General features: G+C 32.6%; 1 protein-coding gene across 3 annotated transcripts; it reads right to left on the bottom strand.

The window, feature by feature from the left end:
• Positions 1–9,647: 9,647 nt before the first annotated feature.
• LOC114382963 (kinesin-like protein KIN-4C) lies at positions 9,648–18,171 on the bottom strand. 3 transcript variants are annotated; one of them, XM_028342516.1, is made up of 28 exons: positions 17,932–18,171; positions 17,700–17,847; positions 17,420–17,563; positions 17,162–17,314; positions 16,830–17,074; positions 16,506–16,645; positions 16,182–16,306; positions 15,816–15,852; positions 15,641–15,732; positions 15,398–15,514; positions 15,201–15,314; positions 14,999–15,082; positions 14,707–14,908; positions 14,315–14,415; positions 14,018–14,116; positions 13,827–13,940; positions 13,634–13,750; positions 13,443–13,523; positions 13,089–13,160; positions 12,907–12,991; positions 12,783–12,814; positions 12,522–12,607; positions 12,123–12,194; positions 11,795–12,022; positions 11,565–11,709; positions 11,241–11,324; positions 10,572–11,126; positions 9,648–10,425 (listed from the first exon to the last, which is right to left on the bottom strand). In XM_028342516.1, the coding sequence occupies exons 2-28, from the start codon at positions 17,817–17,819 to the stop codon at positions 9,991–9,993; spliced, it is 3,879 nt and encodes a 1,292-aa protein (XP_028198317.1). In that variant the 5' UTR covers positions 17,820–17,847; positions 17,932–18,171; the 3' UTR covers positions 9,648–9,990. The 3 variants fall into 3 exon arrangements, with proteins under 3 accessions (XP_028198317.1, XP_028198315.1, XP_028198316.1); XM_028342514.1 differs by having other exon boundaries at positions 17,700–17,856; positions 18,034–18,171; XM_028342515.1 differs by having other exon boundaries at positions 17,700–17,856; positions 17,932–18,007.
• Between the last annotated feature and the right edge of the window lie 1,802 nt (positions 18,172–19,973).

The raw sequence follows: 19,973 nt of genomic DNA, 5'->3' as shown, positions 1-19,973 counted from the left end.
TTCTAAAAGTATTTATCACTTTATAAATCGAGAATACAATGATTATTTTTTCAATAATATCTTCGTTTATCAGTATGTTATCTAACTAGTTAAATAACTTACAACTAGGTACTTTTTAATTCTTTAATAATAGTACTTTTATCAAGAAAATAATTTAACCATAATAATTTTTGCAAGTATTAATTTATTAAAAAAATATGCATTGCCTTGAAAAGAAAATTAAATAAAACAAAAAGGAAGAAATATTATATTAAAAACAGGTAAAAGTATGTTGATGATAGAATACACAAAAGTTGTAGTATTCTCAAACAAAATAGTAGTTATTTTTTCTTTATTATATGCCACTAATAAATGCAATTGCCATACTTAATTTGTGGGCCTTCTCTTTTATGTTTCAATTCAATTTTAGGATTTAACTATAAAAAAAAAATCACAATTCTTTTTTTCTTTTGACATTTTCTTGTATTTTGGATAGAGCTGTCAAATGGATCAGATCAAGAACCAAAGGGTGGAAAGTGCACTATCTTGGCCTGACTCAGTTTTCTTATGAACTAAATTTTTGTTGGTTTATTCTTTTGTGTTTTGAATTTATATGAATTTTAAAAGAAATAAATAACAAACATGTTTTTCACGAACTCAACATGGTCTGTTTGACCCATCGGACATCTTTTATGTTTTGAATTTATATGAATTTTAAAAGAAATAAATAACAGATATGCTTTTCCTAGCTCAATCCAACTCGCTAGAACATTGGGGCAAATAAATTTGATATTTCTAATTTTGAAAGATTATCTTTTGTTTACCTTATTGATAATCAGAAATGATGTGACCAAAGTATTCCAATGACCAATCTTATGAGAAGAGCGCCATTAATCACTTGATAATTGTCTATTAATTTCCTCCTTTATGGCACGAGAACACTGCCTTGTGGCACAAGACTTTTTATTCTCAATATTTAATGAAACAACCTCATTAAATAAGCCCCATACAATGAATTGTGGCATGGTAAACAACTAATCCAACATATTGGTCTTTTGCATTTATCATGAGACTATAATAAAACATTCCCCGACTACACACACATTCATCGTCTATTAGTTTTTTTTTTACACAATACATCAAAGTTAAATGAAGTGTGACAATCAAAGCCATTTGCAGGTATGAGAAATAAAGTAAAGTTTGAAGATGGTTTTGCTAGTTGCAATAAGAATACAATGATTAATACCTTGGTTAAACCATGATAAGGTTCTATTTGGATTAAATTTTCCATAAACACTTGTAGGAAAAAAGTAAAAATATAGTGTTTCTAATAAGCTAAAATAAACATATACAGCTTAACATTTAGAAAATTTAAATGAAAAGAATTTCTAGAAACTCTTCCATAAAATAAAATCACAAGCCTTATTATTCGAGAGTTGAATCATTTAACGGCATAAATCTCTTTTAGCATTTTTTTTCATTTATAAAAGTAAAATTTAATACCTTATTTAAGAGAATAAGATATTTACCCAGAAAAAAAAAGAGAATAAGATTGTATTGAATTTTAGGAGACAACTTATTGAAATATGTCAAGTGTCTCACTTGTACTTAATTATATTTCAATATCATTGGTTATAATAAAAACTGAGCTTAATATCTTCATTTAAATTATAAAAATTATAAGACATATGTAAGAGAAATTTAATGTCTTGTAAATATGCAAACTTCATTTTAGTCCTCTAATATTCTTTTATTCTTACAAGTGTTTAAACTTTTTTTAAAATTATTTCTATCACTACTTAATATATACTATCACAGATACATGTCATACACTTAATATAAGTTTTATATATGTCCTTTTGGGAAACATTTGATTAACACTATTACAAAAATATGTTTTTTATTATGTTAATTTAACATTGATTGAGCAAAAATTGTCGTGAAAAATAACACAATAGTATTTTTGTAAATAAAAATAACAATTTCATGACGGTTTTCTAATAATCGTCTTAAAAATTACTATTTCACGATAGTTTTCTATAAATTGTCTTAGAATGATTGTCATTCCAATATAATTTCGTAAAAACTATCTTAGAATAACAATCATTCCACGATAATTTTAGCAAAACCGTCTTAAAATGGTTTCTATTGTGCACGATACAATACAATATTTAGAATGATTTTTATCGTGCACCACAAAATCATCTTAGAATGGTTCCCATGACGGTTTTAACAAAACCTCTTAGAATTATTGTTTTTAATTTTAATTTTCTCTCTCTCTCGTGCTCTCTCACTCTCCTTCCCCTTTTGCCCTCGCGCTTTCTCCCTCTCCCTTTGATCTCACACTATCTCACTCTTTCTCTCTCCCTTCGATCTCTTACTATCCATCTACTTTACCTGGGCGACGACACGTGGCTTCTTTGCGACAAGGGTAACAACGAGCTTCGAAAGCCCTTTCTCCTTGACAGAACCAAATTTGGGTCGCACCATCAAAGCCTCTTCAATGTCAGCGACAACAACAATGCGATTTAAGGTATGAGGGATACTAGGAAATAGGTGAGGATTCCTTGTGTGTAATGGACATCAAGATTATTTTATGATATGGTTTCATTTCTAATTTTCTAATAATTTAGGGTAAAATTACTTATTTTAAAATCAATAAATTTGCCCTGTGGTATTTTTTCTATACTTAATTAATTGCAAGAAACTTATTGTAACCAACATAGTAGTAAAGTTTTTATTAGTTATATGACTTCCATTTACTAAACACAAGGTTGGGTGTGTGGTGTTCTATATCTCAATGAGTAGATTTGAAATTGTTGGCTTTGTTGTTTTTATCTAGAATTAATTTCATAATGGCTTCAATCATAGGCTTGAATTTGGTTGTGTTGCTTTACATACAATGATATCACTTACAAAAACATATCCTCCATTATATTTTTAAAAAAATTTTTATCAATATGCTTCAACTTGATGTTATTCTTATACACATGCATGGTTTGCTGGAAAAAAAGTTGGTGAATGAATTAGTAGAACTAGAAAGGAATCCCAAAATAAGGTTGTTGAGTGTTCAATCAAACAATTGGTTGGTTCCATTTACGGTGATGTTAGTGGGTTTCATGGTTCAAACAACAATGGTTTTGCAAGTAGTGGTAATTCTATTGGTAATAAGTTATTGTCTAAAGAAGAGTTAGTCTCATTTTCAACTACATTTGAGTCATCTAAGATTTCAGATCCTAGATTGAAAGTCTCTAAAATGTCAACAGATTCAATTTTTGCCCTCGAAGAATTGGTGAGCTTTTTAGTTAATAAAGAAACCAATTGTGGCCCTTTTATTCATGTTATGCTATGTCAGAGTTTGTTATTGATATACTATAAATTCTTCATTCTACTTTTTAAGTGCATGATGGAGGGTCTTATTGTGAGTTTTCAATCTCCACCAACTCTAGCATCAACTTATTTTGCACAGAAAGATGAAGTGCTTGCCCAGGTTTGTAATTGATGTAAAGGTTATCAAAGCAAGACAATGAAAAATAATTTGTATTGAGTCTTAATATTTAGAGACAATGAAAAATAATTTAAAATATATCAAATAAATTATATAGTGTTCAGTGTAATTATTTTAAACTACAAATAGATAAAACAACCTACCCAAGTCTCATAAAACAAAATAGTTAGTTATATTTGAGTTTGTGAAGGCTCGACTTTAGAAGAATGGAAACTAGACAATGAAATAGCCAAATAAAGTGCATGCATTGAATAAGTGAGTAACAAATAAAGTAGTGGAATAATCAAATCAGATAAGTTCAGATGTGCTTCTTCAATTCTTTTTCATTTGACAATTGAAGCTTGTATGGCTTTTCAATTTATTTCATGAGATTTTTTTAACAAGTTCTGAAAGTTTTTAAACAATTTTATCATGTTTTAGGTTGAAATAAATGGTCAGATCTTTGGTAAAGGGTTTGGATTAACATGGGAAGAGACTAAAATGTAGGTATCTGATTATTTACATATGTGTGTCTATGTATAAATGAATTTGATTAACTTCTCTCATATGGTCTTGGGGTGCTAATGTTTTTTTAATCTTCTGGTTGCCAAGAAGGCACTTGGAAGTCTAAGAACAATATTCAATCAAGGCACACAGAAGAGGCATGGTTCGTATGGTCTTTTATCAATTGTGTATGATAAAGTTATTGGGAATTGTGTATGTAATAATGGTTCCCCTTTACTAGGATATTGATAAGAGTAGTTCAGAAATAAACCACCACAAGGTCCAAATAGAGACGAGACAAAAGATGGTGAAAAAATTGACTAAGGGAATCAAGGATTCAACGAAGGTGAAAGACCGACTTACAAAGCAAAAGGAGAAATTAACGATATCCTTCAAAGAAATAGAATAGAATGCATTTGTAGTTCAAGCGAATTATAATAAAACCCAAGAGGTTCTTTTTGTTGCCTTGTTTTGGATTACATAAAATTTATGCTTGTGTAATGAAATACATTAAAAATTTATAGTGCAATCGAATTATGCAAAAAAAATTGACAAATCTCGTATCAGCATTTCGCTGAGCCAAAAAATTTAGAAAACCAAAGAAGATATTGATGATAATTCGTTGAGCGGATTTCCCATTAGCCTAGCCAAATGAGAAGATACATACAACTATTGTGCATGATAAAAAGACGTCTTAAAATATATATTTTTTAAAATGGTTTTCTAAAAGTCGTCTTAGAATATCTACTTTCTAAGATGATTTTTTTGAAAAATTTTCTTTAAATTCTCATGTTTTATTAACATTTTTAGACAAAAAATAAAACATTCTAAGACGATTTCTAAAAAAATTAAGATTCTAAAACGGTTTAAAAATCATCGTGAAAAGTGTTGACTTTTTATAATAACAGATTCAAAAGCAGTTAAAAAATATTTTGAAAGGTGTTAAATAACCGTCTTTAAAAGACTTTTTTGTAATAGTGTAAAAAAATTTATACATACATAATTTGATTTCATTTAAACAATATGAAGAGGAAGAATAAATTCACACTTTAAAATTTCAAGTAATTTAAATTTGACTAAGTAAAAATGTAATTATGTGATATTGATTTTAATTTAATATTCTCAATTTATCTTGATAGCTATGTAAAAGAATATCACACAAATATATGTATCTTTTATGTTATTATTTAATTAATATTAAAGTTTTTTTAATATTATATGCTAACTTTTAATATTGACTTTTACTATAAGTTTTCAAGTTAAAATTCTAATTTGAATTACAAAACAACATCAACAAACTTATGGTATTATACCTAAATTTTGCCTTATATACAAATATAATTAGGATGAAAATATATGTTAGATAATTCATAAGGGAGGTTTTTGTTTGCTCACTCTATATAACAATGGTAAAAACTTACCAATTCAATATTTATATGCCAATGTAAAATAATTTACTAATCAAATATTTGTACAATTTAGTCTTCAAAGTGTCTAAAATTTCTTACCTTTTAGCTGATTTGTTAACGTTTGTTAATAGAGGAACTAAAGAGGAGTAATTTAGACTAAATTGTACAAAAAAAATACACTCAAAGATTTAAAAGTGAGTATTTTTAATCTTTTAAAGACTATTTACAAAGACATATATTTAGGAACCATAAGTAAATAACTTGCCACTTTGAAAAACTAAATTGTGGATTAACTCTTTTTCTATTTTGAGATTGAGTTCATGAAATCAGACAAATGTCAATGAGATTAGGCTTATAGTTGAATAGATAAAAAAAAAACTAAGTTGTGGGACTTCATCATGATGAAATTCATGTGATTATAATTTAAATTATGAGATAGATGAAAATTAGTGATATCAAATTATGTTTTATTGTTGATTTATTTGTAATATTATACTCTTTATGTCTCATAATAAATGTCACCTTAATTTTTTTTACACAAAAAAATAGTAAATAAATGAAAAATGTGTGATAATTATACAAAATTAATCTTATCATCATAAATTTAGTTATAGTTTTTGTTGTTCGTCAATAATATTATTAAGGCTATAAATAAAAAAAAGTAGTTAATATTATATTGAAAAGTTAAAATCATAATAATTATTTTGAATTCTTTTTACATGACATTTATTATGGATTGGAGGAAGTATTTGTTTTTGTACATCTAATTTGATTTTTTGTGTGAAAGTGACAATCATATTGTTTGTAGGGACAACGTGGGAGCACAATGGATATCAACCACTTGAAAATAGAAAACCTTCCACCCCAGCTGCTGCATAGGACATTGGGTTAATTGAAGATGGTGCAAGTGTGCTAAGCTACTCATAATGGATAAATTGAAAAATGGTGCAAGTATGTTAAGTTAATTACTATCTTTGAGTTAGAACTTTTTCAAAAAGTTGCTCTTTGCCAAGCCACCATCAACTCCAACATCTTAATAGCTATGCCCACACCTTTGACCCATGGAACCTAACTTACCATATTAGAATCTCTGCCTCACCACCACGGATTAGTGTCTTTCGCACTTCCATCCTTCAACATTCACCCATTACGTCACAATATCGTACCCTACCATGTAGGGATACACCCTCTCTCATGAATTATAAGATTAATTTAATGATGAAAAGAAGAAAAAAAATTATAAATTCAAATTTCTTCTATTAATAAAGATTAATAATTTAATATTTACATATAAAAAAAAACACATTCATATCTTTCATTAAATCAACTTGTCAATCATGAATCATGAAGGAATGGGTCTTTTTAAATTATTTTTTTGGTTTTTTTTTGTGGAATATATTTTAGATTCTGGACATGGAACAATGAGAGTTTTTTTCTTTTTTAATTAGTATTATAACTTAAAATATAATTATAATATTTTAAGGTGTCGTTAATTTGTTATCGTTTTATTAATGTGCCTGACACATCACTTTTGTGTCCACATCCACAAAAGATTTAGTCTCAAATGTGATCTACCGATCTTGAATGACTCCTATCAAATAACATGTCCAATAAATTTTAGGAAGGCATGATTTATCATAATATGTGAAATCAATCCTCAATGTATTAAATTAGTAACACTTTTCTTTGGCATTCTTTTGAAAATATTATTGATTAGAAAAAATTTAGAGTCAACTAGAGTAACTTCCCATAAAGTTTACACTGATTACACATGCACCCTCTTTTTTTACATAACTTCGGCCTCTCTAACATCGTAAACTAACAAATGCTCTTTTGTTGTAAGCCCAAAAATGTCTCTCTCTATTCACAACACAGACCTAACCCAAAACCCAATCCTCATCCTCTAGGGAGCTATTGTTAGCGTCTTCAATGGTGCTTCTCCTTCTCGTAGGACTAGGCAATATCCATAAACGACAGGTTAGGAAGTCCGAACAAGTTTTAGCAAAAACATTTTTCTCCAATGTTGTGTTGGGCACATAAGCTATGTTCTAGAAGAGGCATATGAGAAACAAGGTTGCTAAATTTGAACAAATAAGAAAAAGAACAAGGTTGTGAGAAACTTTTATCCCTGTTGTGAGCATTTTTTTTGTTCTTCATTCATAATTGACAAAAGTTAGAAATTTTGTCCTTGTTGCCTCGAATTCTATCGACAATTGTCCCCCTTAAATTTCAATTGCACTTTAAATTTGCTTTCAAGTTATTTGAATAATTTCTTTGGGGTGTTGGAGGAAAAAAAATGAATTTTATAACTAAGATTATATGTGCTAGTGCATTTGCTTGAAGATGATAAATGGAAGATCTTGATTGGAGAATTGCTTTTCCCTATTTTCTGGAAAATGAAATCACACCAAGGGACGGGGACATTTTTGGAACAAAAGATCATTGAAACATCATGTGTCAAATCACATCCACAATTTGTTAAAGAAACTAACACCGATTGAAATACAAAAGAGGCTTGCGTAATGAGAAAGCAAAAGTTAAGGGATTTTGTGTACAATGAAAAAGATGAAGCAATACATGTTTAATTAGAGTAAACATTGGAAAGTTATTGTAATTTATTCTAAAATTATATGTGGATCTTGTTAAATAACTTGTCCAGCTATCTATTTAGAAAGAAAATTTAAGATAACACAGCCACAAATTAATGAATTTAGATTTCTCTTTGGAAAAAAAACCTAAATTTTTAAAACAAAATTTACTCATTTTATAATATATTAAATGACTTATTTAGTCTTTTTTAAAATTTAATCTTTTATCTTTTAAAAAATTTAATTTAATCTTTATATTTTTAAAAAATACCAAAATTATTCTTCTCTTAGTTTAAATTTAACGTCATTAATAGAATAAAAATATTAGACGATTAAAAATCGTCACAAAATAATTTATTTTTTTCATCTTCCTCCTCTTCTTCTCCTTTCTTCCTCCTCTCTTATCTTCATCTCCAACTCAACAACATACAACAAGCTCAGCAAAACGTTCTTGGCCTCTAGCATCCGCCCTATGCTGACAAGTCATCTTGGAGATTCAGGCAGGCAAGAAGAATAGTGTGAGTGCAAAATAAATGAGAGGGAATTGAAATAACACCCAACATGAGTGTCCAGCTTAGGGCCTTGGTGAGTGACATAGCAAAGACCATACAGTAGGAAAAGAAAATCCCAGAAGAGCCAATGAACTGCGGAAAAGTATTTAGTAATTAGTAATCCCTTAATCTCAAGTGGAGTTGTCTAAGAGGAGAATATAAACATTTGGAGACCATAGCATGACGCGAGAACTAACAAAATAAAGGATAGAGGAGATGATCAACAAAGGACGTTAGCCTAGCAAGTATGATAAGGGTCCAGCACATGTGCTAACCCCAGTGGCTCCAATAAGTGACATGGCCACAATTAGACCTTCTATTGTGGGTTCACTTTGTAAATTAAACTCCCCTTTGTTGTATGTTGTTAAATTGGAAATGAAGATGCCGAAAGATGAGGGAGGAGCGAGGAGAAGGAACAAGAAAAAAAAAATATTTTATGACAGTTTTTAACTGTTAATACTTTTATTTCATTTATTACATAAAATTTGTATTGACGGAAAAATCATTTTGGTCACACTCACACATACCATAGAAATTAAACTCCACTCTTGACTCATGCAAATGATAAAGATTAATGAGGGAAACAATTTTTCCCACCGAACAGCTCAACATGACTATCATAGATACAAAGTACATGACAGTTTTTAACTGTTAATACTTTTATTTCATTTATTACATAAAATTTGTATTGACGGAAAAATCATTTTGGTCACACTCACACATACCATAGAAATTAAACTCCACTCTTGACTCATGCAAATGATAAAGATTAATGAGGGAAACAATTTTTCCCACCGAACAGCTCAACATGACTATCATAGATACAAAGTACATGACAGTTTTTAACTGTTAATACTTTTATTTCATTTATTACATAAAATTTGTATTGACGGAAAAATCATTTTGGTCACACTCACACATACCATAGAAATTAAACTCCACTCTTGACTCATGCAAATGATAAAGATTAATGAGGGAAACAATTTTTCCCACCGAAGAGCTCAACATGACTATCATAGATACAAAGTACATGACAGTTTTTAACTGTTAATACTTTTATTTCATTTATTACATAAAATTTGTATTGACGGAAAAATCATTTTGGTCACACTCACACATACCATAGAAATTAAACTCCACTCTTGACTCATGCAAATGATAAAGATTAATGAGGGAAACAATTTTTCCCACCGAACAGCTCAACATGACTATCATAGATACAAAGTACTCCAAGGATATGCCGAGATCAAGTGATTAAGACCGGCACAGAATCCTTTGGATAAACCATGTCTTACAAGCAAAAAAGGAAGCCAAATAATATATTGTCTACCGAAGACAAACCGAATGATTGACATAGCACCACGTGCCTCTTCTATCTTCAACAGATACACCATAAGAATATGGTAATGGCATGCGTCTTAAGTCATGGTCTTTGCTTTTATGAGGGTAAGAAGTAAGAAATGGACGCAAGATTAACGTCCATTGTTCTCTTTCTCAAGTGTTCTTTTTTGTTTCACCGGAGTTCTAGCTTCTATCATCACTTCAGACTCCTTATTGACAGGTTCATCTGGCTTACTAGCATTCATGTCCCCTAGTGGAAGGCCACCACCATTTGGTGATACTGACTTTCGCATAGCTCGTGGTAAACGTATATCTGGCTCAATTACATTTTTCTCTACCTTTGGGACAACTGGAACATTTTCAGGTCTAGATGAGTGCATTTTCTGTGGTATGTTAGATACATTGGCTTCACTGATGCTATTATTTTCTTTCTTGGGGACTTCAGAATTATCTGATTGCGAGGAAGTCGGAGGAACAACATTTAGTACTACTGTAGACAATGTGGACTTCCGTTTGATGTTCTTCCATTCCCTTCTCTGATTAGGCTTCTGGGCATTTGATTTGGCCTGCAAAATGATACATATCATCTTAGACCCAGCAAAAGCATAAAATATTATAAACAACACTGAAGTAATGATTTTGAATTTTCCCAATGCAGAGATAGAGATGTTTGATTAAATGATCTAATTAGAGACTTGTGACTAACACGCACCAGTGTATTTCCAATATCAGAAAGTGGTTTTCTTGGCCCATGATCACTGTGGGCCTCAGCAGGCCCCCCAATCAGTGCACCCTGAAGCAACTCAGCACCTTGAGCAGCAAGAAGGTGATCTTTGTCTGCTTCCTGAATGCTGGAATCATTACCAGTCCCTTCAACTGGTGATTCATTTGAGCCTGATGCTCTGTTGGCACACTTCGATGCTAGGCAACCACAAGAACTCCCACAAATGCCACCCAGAGTTCTGCATTTGCATTTATTTGTCTTGCAAGATGAAGATTTACTACAAGAGCAGCAGATATCCGATACAGTTTCCCCAGATGCACCTCCAACTCCTTCTGTTGAATTATCTTTTACATCTTCTGAACTGATATTTGACTGATTGTTTTCCATGCTTACATGTCTGCTTCTAGATTTCCTTTTCCTAACGTGTATTTTTTCTGAAGCGACCCATTCATCATCAGTTGCATCTGCAACATAATCATCTGATTCTGTATCGGATACAGATAAATCCATATCCTCCAGTAAAATTGTAGATCGCCGATTTTCCTAAATGGTAACAAAATGATCATTAACTATAGTACCAAAAAGAAAGTGATTTGTCATGAGATAAGAATCATTAGTAGGCATATTAGGAGATCTAGTGATATGCAAGAGACCTACCATCTTGCGCAAGTCATACTTATGTCCTCCATTTATGTCGGGATACACCAAACCACCCAAAGATTCTGAATATCTCTTTGCACTCTGCCATAAGTTTAAACAATATGGTTAAAAACAGAAAGAAAAGAAGTTACCAATTAGTTGGAGAATCAAATTTGCAAAAACAAGGACCAATATTTCTTCAATTTTATAAACTGCAACTAAAATTTGGAAAGGAGAAAAAAATTGAGGTTTCATTTTATCAGTAAATTACAAGTTGCATTGCAAAATTTATTTCTCAAGCTTAATCAGGATTAAGTGGAGCTCTCGGCCAAACATACTAACCAGCAATTTCAACTGATGAATAAGTTCAGACTTCTGCATTTCCAACTGTCGAAGTGAACAGCTCAACCTTACTACTTTTTCTTTTAGATCTCTTATTTCCATGCCCTTCTCTCTGCAGGTAACTTCTTTATCTCGCAATAAACACCTGAAATATAGAAAGGCATAGACAAAGATTCAGTCATATCATCACAACATGGACCATAAATTTTATTTGCAGATAAGGCTACAACCTGGAGGAAGATGCCAGATTGAACAAATGATTCATCAAATTCTTGGCTTCAGGAAGGGAACGGACTTGGTTCCAACGTCCCTTGCCACTGAAAATCCGTTCCCGCTCTTCTGCCTCTGACAACTGAGATGCCATTGACAGCAATGTTGTAGAAGAAGTAGCAATCATTTTTTCAAGGGCATATATCCTTGAATTTCTTGCACCCGGAGACATAGATGCGAGGCCATCACTAGATTAGCAATCAGTAAGCAGATGTTGTCAATTATGGATTTCCAAATACAAGATTGTACAATCTATAAATGGCTGAGGTAACTCGAAGGCTTTTTCACCTTGAATTGTTAAGCTTCATCATATCTGCTTCTTCCTTTAATCTTGCGATCTCATTGGCCATTTTAGCCCTCCTGTAATGAATAGTTTGTGAGGAAAACTTGAATATAAGAATAGCATCTACTTGTGTATATTATCGAGACATTTAAGCCATGATAATTAGTAAATTGGTTCAAGTTTTCACATCTTTTTGAATTTGAATCATATAGAGAAAACGTAGGTGAGCGAACCTTGCATACAAAATGAAATAAATACAAATATATAAAATTGACTTCAATTCAGAAGTCCAAGCCTTCACCATATTATTCAAACTACGCTCATACATTTTTTTTATCAGTAAAACAACCTACTCAATCTAAAGTTTTCAGATGAAGAATCTAAATGTAAAAAGTAGAACATACTCTTCCATTTGACGCTCATGTGCTGAACGTACTTCATGCACTCGGACAGTGACCTCAAGTTCATGCTCAATTGCCTGCATCAAAGCCTTCAAATAGAAACACATGTCAAGTAGAAGCTTAAACACCAAGACATCCTCCACAAAATAGCATGATGGAATTTTTATGTTACAAAAGGGTAGGATATTTAGCAACATCGAGCATTAATCATTGCTAAGGAAACAATTTAGTCCTTGTGATTCACAAGCATAGAAAAAGAAGTACCTGAATTCCTGGACCATTCCCACCTGCAGCACCTGTGTGTATAAAGAAAGAATTGCCAGTTACTAATTAATAAGTTCACAAAATAGGGAAAGTTGTGTGGCACTGTAAATCTCTTAACCCTTACTTTCACGTGAAGTCTTTCTAGATTCCAAAAGCTCTTTCAGCCTTTTTGTAGCCAAGGTAGCTTCTTCTGTCTTCCTTTGCAATACCTGTAATGAACTCATAAATCATGGGAATAACCGTACCAAATAAGACCCCAAAAGCAAGTTATTTGAACAGCTTAAGCATCTCATAACCCGTACTTACCATCTTTTGCCTCTGATTCAACGCTAACAGTTTATGCATCTCATATTCATTCCTCCTTCCTTCTTTTTTAAGCTGAAAATTACACAAAATAAATACTAGAAGATTCACTAATAATTGATCAATTTGTTCATGTTAGACACTATAGGCCATGCCTTATGTGCAAGAGATCAGAAAATAAGCTAAGTACCTAACAAAATATAAAGAGACAATATTATGAAACCATTATATAATGGAAAAAAGAATACCAAAGAATGATTTCCCTCCATACAATTACAGAAAAATGGAGTAATAAAATAAAAGGGATATTTTTTATTAAAAAAAAAGTTATAGAAAATTATGCTATGCTGAATTTACCTGGAGAACTTCTTTCTCGCGTGAAGCTTTCCATAACCTGAATTGTTCTGATTCCTGTTTAATTTTATGTTGCAATTGAACCTGAAGAAGATAAATTGTCAGTCATGACTCTTCTAAAGGGAAAGAACAACAAAACACAGCTTTCTGCTTCAAATTGAGTATAACAAGTTCCATTAGTAGGATCGTTTCACCTTATGAGATTTAATTCTCTGGATCTCATCCTGAAGTCGTTTTGCAGCCTCATCACTTTTCTGTTTTTGTCTCAACAGTTGAGCCTGAGATTCTTGTTTCTTCTTCAGCACAGAGACCTGGAAAGCAAATAATCAGTTTACCACATTGAGTGGCCATTATTAAGACTTGAGACATTCCAGATAATAAGTGCACCTGTGCTTCAAGAGCATTTAACTTTTGAAGATATTCCTCCTTTAACTTTTGAGCACCGTCACCAGAAGAGGATGAAATATTTGCAAGATTGTACTTAAGTTCCTCAATTTCTTTCTACAAAGAATAGGAACAGAGTTATAAAGGGAACAATTTACATGCAATATTATTCAAGATAACACAAGACCAAATACCTGCAAAAATTTCTTCTCTTGTTCTAACTCAAGAACTTTCTTTTCATAATGATGCTTAAGAACTGAAGTATCAGAATTGTTGAACATCTTCATTTCAGCCTTCAACAAAAAAAGAAAGAAAAAAAAACATTAGACAGTAAAAACATGCTCGAAAGTCAATACTAAACATGGAATAAAATGCATATCCAATATCTTGCAAATTTGTCTAATTTGATGAAGATATTAGCAAATGAAAACTTGACAAAACAAAATATTCAATGTCTTCACAAATTTGAAGCTATATCCAGAAACTATTACCTCCTTTTGTTCAAGTTTCTTATCCAATTCTTTGAGCTCCCTGTCCAACTTTTCTTGAAGAGAAGAGTGTTCTATCTCCTTTGCATGATCTTCCATGTCATCTGCATACAGGTCGCACAATGTTAAAAAAACATTCTATTGATATTTAGGAAGAAATACCAATTCAAAGTGATAGCAAAAACATAAATTAAAAAGAATTGGGTATTAAGAAGCCTAAATGCTGCTGCTAAGTGTAGCTTTGAGAAATCAATTCATCGTCTCATAACTTGTCCCAGCCATAACAAATTAGTCAAGAATAATATTATTAACATCGGCCACAAGGGTTAACAATCAAATAAAAGATACACCGTACAACAATACATAATACATAAAAACTACTTCCAAAATTCTACCTGTTATGTCCACTGATTTGGCGTCACAATCAGAAGAGTATTCATTAGCACATGCAAATAACACATTCTTTGACCGGAATCCACTATCATCTGAATCAACCCAGTCAACATGTCTAGATTTCGCATTCAAATTTTTCAAACCCCGCAATTCACCTTCCAGATCTTGGATCTTTGACACATAAGATTTCACTAGGTCATAATCCTAGAAACAAGTTCAGACCATGAGTCAGTGATGGATTGCTCCATCAGAAAATTGTAATTATTCATTAGCAATGACTTGATGAGTTCAAACCTGATTTGAATTCGAGTCAATTTCATCCCAAGATTTACCATTTCGAATTGATTCAATTTTCATGATCAGTTGATCCTTTTCAACCTAAATTCAACACCTTGAGTGAGACCATGGCAAATATTGGAAGCAACTAAAATTTATTTTTTTGGTAAAACACCCAATGTTCTATTAGAATTGAGAACATAAAGGATTAGAGAAAGACCTGAGCATCACAAGCACGTTGTGATAAACTCTCACAAGTTACTCGACGTTCTTGAAGCTCCTGCTGTAGCTCTTCATTGCTTGCTTCAAGTAAGGATATTTTTTGTTTAAGAATCTAAGGGGGAAAAAAGGACATTAGAAACCTATTCCCAGTAAATGAGGGATGAACTTCAGAAACTTCCTAAAATAATGACGTACCTGAAGTTCCTCAAATGCCCCACCAGCATCACCTCTGTATAACAGAAGCTCAGACTGCAATTGCTCAATCTGACTTCGCATTCTCTGCATCTGAGCTCCCACTGGATCACGATTGATCTAAAAGAAGAAAATTTAAAACCATCAGATGCAAAAAAACAAGAATGATTGTCACTCACAATTTAAGGAAAAAAAGTGACAACACAAGACGAAACAACATCAAGAACACTAATATAAAGCACTTACAACTGCCTTGTTCTGAATGTTGCGAGCACGGTTAGCATACTTCAGAGTGTTCAATGTCTCTTCAGCATTGGTGTCAGCAGGACTAACACATGCTGCAGCATTCCAAACAGATTAGATGATACATGTGACATTAAAAAGTGAAAAAATAAATAAATCTACCTAGCAAGTACAGTACCTATCATAACGGTTTTGCTGTTTCCTCCAAGAGAATCCTACGTATTCATGAACCAATTCCGTGTCAAGATAATATAATATGAATCCATGATGTAGGTATTTCAAAAGTAAACACAACAATTAAAACTATTATCACATTTTCAGTAATAATGACTTTTTAAAACAAGTTTCAAGATAGGAGTTGCAATATAAATCCCACAAGTTAAGAAGCTCTAACAATAATAGCCACACTTCCTTTTCGAACAAAACCTTTAAAATAATGAGTCAAAGAAGCCATCAGCTATGGAGTGAGATACAGAAAGAATTTATGCAGAGCTGTTCAAGATAAGTATACTAGATGAAATGCTTTAACAAATACTGAGCAAACCTGCAGTAGCCTTGTTAATTTGCTATCGCGATATGGCACATGGCCACCTTCTTTTCGCTTTCTTTCATCTCCCAGTGCACTTATTACATTCCCAAGAGCTAATAAACCCTTATTGATATGAATGCCTTGACAATGGAAAAACAAACTGATCATTAAATAACTTAAAAAATTATATTTATAAAGCTCAGCTAGCAAAAGAGCAATGTAAGATTTTCAAAATTCTATCATGATTTATGAAAATATGATATATGATATATTAGAGAAAATATTTTTTGTATTAATTTTATTCCTTTTCTTATCAATATGTCCTATCAACAGGAATACCTTCTTTTAAACGCATGCCATCTGCACCAGTTCTTTTTGCACGTTCAGAACCAGCAAGGTCTACCAGGTGTAGTTTTGCACACAAGACATCATCACCACTCTTTTGCTCCATAGTGATTGTGAATATAGCATGTGACCGACTAGACAAAGCACACAAACCACAGAGTCATGCACTTTGAAGCAATATGCCAGTTCAGTAGGGGGAAAGATACATCATGTGTAAATTTTAATATGCATTATATTAGAGTCAACTTTATCAATTCAAAAAATAAAAAAAATACTCATTAAAAAAATGACACTGCAGACTTGATTATAGCAATTTACCTTGATTGACTGTTCATGTTTGTACTCCCTGTGGCACGTGACAGTGAACCTCGAGAAAGATAAGATGACATTTCTTCTTTGGTCTTAACTTCAGCCTCAGTCACACCAGCCAGTGTTATTCCTCCATTCACTGTTTCTCTAATTTGTATGGGAACTCTGCTGGGCACAGCAGGCTTTGCAGTAGGAGCCACATCTCCTCTGGAAGAATTGTGATCGAGCAAATCGAATACCTCTTCCTTGAATATCTGTCATCATTTAATAGCAGTTCAAACTTCCATGTTTCAAAAGCTAAATTTCAATAACAGAGAGAATTCATTAAACATTATCTTTACCTCGATAAAAGATACCCTAATCAAAAACTCTGAGGATTCCTTCATAGTCTGAACCCTCTTGAATGTTGTCTCCATCACCTTGGGTATAATTCCACCGGCATTGTCCTCTCCCGTGTAATTGGTGCCCATGGTGTATGTCTTCCCAGATCCAGTCTGAGAACAAAAACCCAGTTAATGCAGGCTAAATATAACAAAACAAAGTTTCTGAAACATATTTTTTCTAATCATCAAAGTCTAAACCATACACGAAAACTATACCTGTCCATAAGCAAGAACAGTTGCATTATAGCCATGGAAAAGTGCATCTACGAGTGGAGCTACACAATCATCATATATTGTAGACGATGGAGATCCCGAGCTATAAACATAGTCATAAGTGAAAGCATGCGACCCAATTTGCACCTACACAGCATCCAACAACAATAATTATGCATCAATATCACATATTCATACAAATTTTAACATGCACAAAATCGAAAAGAGCATAAATCAGATCAAATGCAACAGACAGAGCATAGATTCAAAACAGAAAACATACCTGTGGTTCACCGGGAACAAGGGAGATGCAATCTGTGCATCCGAGCATAAGCTCCGATGTGATCAGAGGCCGAATGTTGACGGCAACTCGAACGCACTGCGCCGAATCGGAATTTTCCATCTCCCACCAATTCGAATCAGCCTGGAGGCTGGAAATCCTAAAAAAACCCAATCAAAATGCAAAAACCAAATCAAACGACGCCGTGTAGAGTTGCATTGCGCTCGAAACTCACTTTTTTTTACAATCTCGCTTAAAAGCGATCGATTACGAAAAGGCGTCGAGCGTTGAAGCTGATGAAGTTACGAATTGGAATTTGGAGTGTGAACTTGCTTACCTGCTGCGAGAAAAAGTAACGAAAGGAACCAGGTAGTCAGAAAAAAAAGAAGAGTAAGAGAAGAGTGTGAGAGGAAAATACGAAGAACGAAGGGTTCTAAGTTTTGAACAGAGAAGAGAGAATAGTGGTTATTTTGAATGTGGATGCGTTGGGTTAGATTAAAATGGATTTGAGAAAACCGCGCTCAGGTCCGAAATTCAAATGGGAAATTTCTCACGCGCATGTCACGTGCGATGACGAATGTCAATGAAAAACTCTAACGGTCACAAATCACAATAGTAAAGCATTTACATAGAAACCCCACCAAATATTGGATAATTATTTAAAGCATACTCCATTAATGCCTTTCCCTCAAATTTGATCAACCCACCTTGTATAAATCTTTACGCTAAGGATTAATGTTCTTTGTAATGCCAACGATTTTTTTATATGTAATACTGACAATCATTAATGCCTTTGGCTAGAGTATATTGTTCTTTTTTCATCACAATGGATGCAAAAAATAATTTTTTTTAGGCCTAATAATTAATTTGGTCTCTAAATTACTTTAAGAGATTTAATTTGGTTCTCAAATTTTTAAAAGATTCAATTTAATTCTTAATTTTTTTAAATGAATCAATTAAATTCTTCTCGTCCAATTAAAACTAAGGATTGTAAATCTCAATCATTTTTTGTTTAAGCAAAAACGACTTCTAATCCTTCTACCTCATCAGTAGGATTTGGCCCTTGCTCCTTCCTTTCGCCCGCGACCCAAATCTAAAGCCCAAACCATGCATGCATCGACACACACCTTTGTCCTTCACCAATTGGGTTAGGCAACACCGGCATCCAAATCATAATTGGAACGATGATCAAGCGTGTCAACATTACACATGTGAGCGACAATGTTTGGTGCAACAAAAGGACGCACGTGAGGGCGCATCTAGGAGTGAAAGAAGACCCTATCAGTATCGTCATACAAATTAGGATAGCGTGAGGGCGCATCGTTAACTGATTGGGCAAGTGTACCAATTTTGGGACAAGTAGTAAAGTACTCGAAAGTCTGAGTGTAGAATCCACAAAGACTTTGTTTGTACTTAGATTGATGCAAACCCAATTATTAAGCAATGAAAAGAAATAAAATAATAGATAAAGAAAGATAGGAGATAAGATAAAGATTTAGAAGAAAAGATAAATATTTAAAGATAAAATATTTGAATTAAAAGATGATAAAGATAAAAGAAAATAGAAGATAAAGAAAGATAGGTTCAAAACGTGATAATGTTGGGACCTAGCCTGTCTTATTTGCCTAAGATGTATTATTTTAGATTTTTCTCTGTCGATTTGGTGAATTTTTCCTACCCACATCTATTCATATGCTCAACCCGCGACCCAAATCTAGAGCCTAATTTATGTATTCTCTCTCCCAAATCCCTTTGCAAAGATGGAATCATAAACGACATTAAGTATAAAGATATATGCAGGGACACAACAGAGTCACGTTATCCCTAGAAATACAATGTCGATATGTCATTTCCAAGTTCTTTTAGACATTACCATTTCCCAATGAATAACCCTTAAAACAAATGCATGTAAGACCTTCCTTGTATTTCTATTAAGGATTATCGTCTCCTGAGCGACTAACCCCTAAAGATGATGCAAGAATGAATGATACATGAAATTAAAATAAGAAAGGATAATAGGAAAGAAAACACCTGAATGCATTGATAGATATGAAGCATTACAATAATGTACATTTGTTGGCTTTTTAGGCCTGTCAGGCCCTAAGAGGGATTTAGTTTCTCATTGTCATAAGAGGCTTTACACTTTAAGGGGTTGAGGTGGCTGGAAGAAGATGATGAATGACTAGTAACAAGAAAAAGGGGAATGACTAAAGAGAGAGGGTTTCCCCTGAGGGATAGACCCGTGTGTGGGTTCTCTTTTTTCCTTCTGCTTCCTCT

Source organism: Glycine soja, chromosome 14, assembly GCF_004193775.1.
Source record: "Glycine soja cultivar W05 chromosome 14, ASM419377v2, whole genome shotgun sequence".
Lineage (NCBI taxonomy): Eukaryota > Viridiplantae > Streptophyta > Magnoliopsida > Fabales > Fabaceae > Glycine > Glycine soja.
This window is presented reverse-complemented; position numbering and strand designations above follow the sequence as displayed.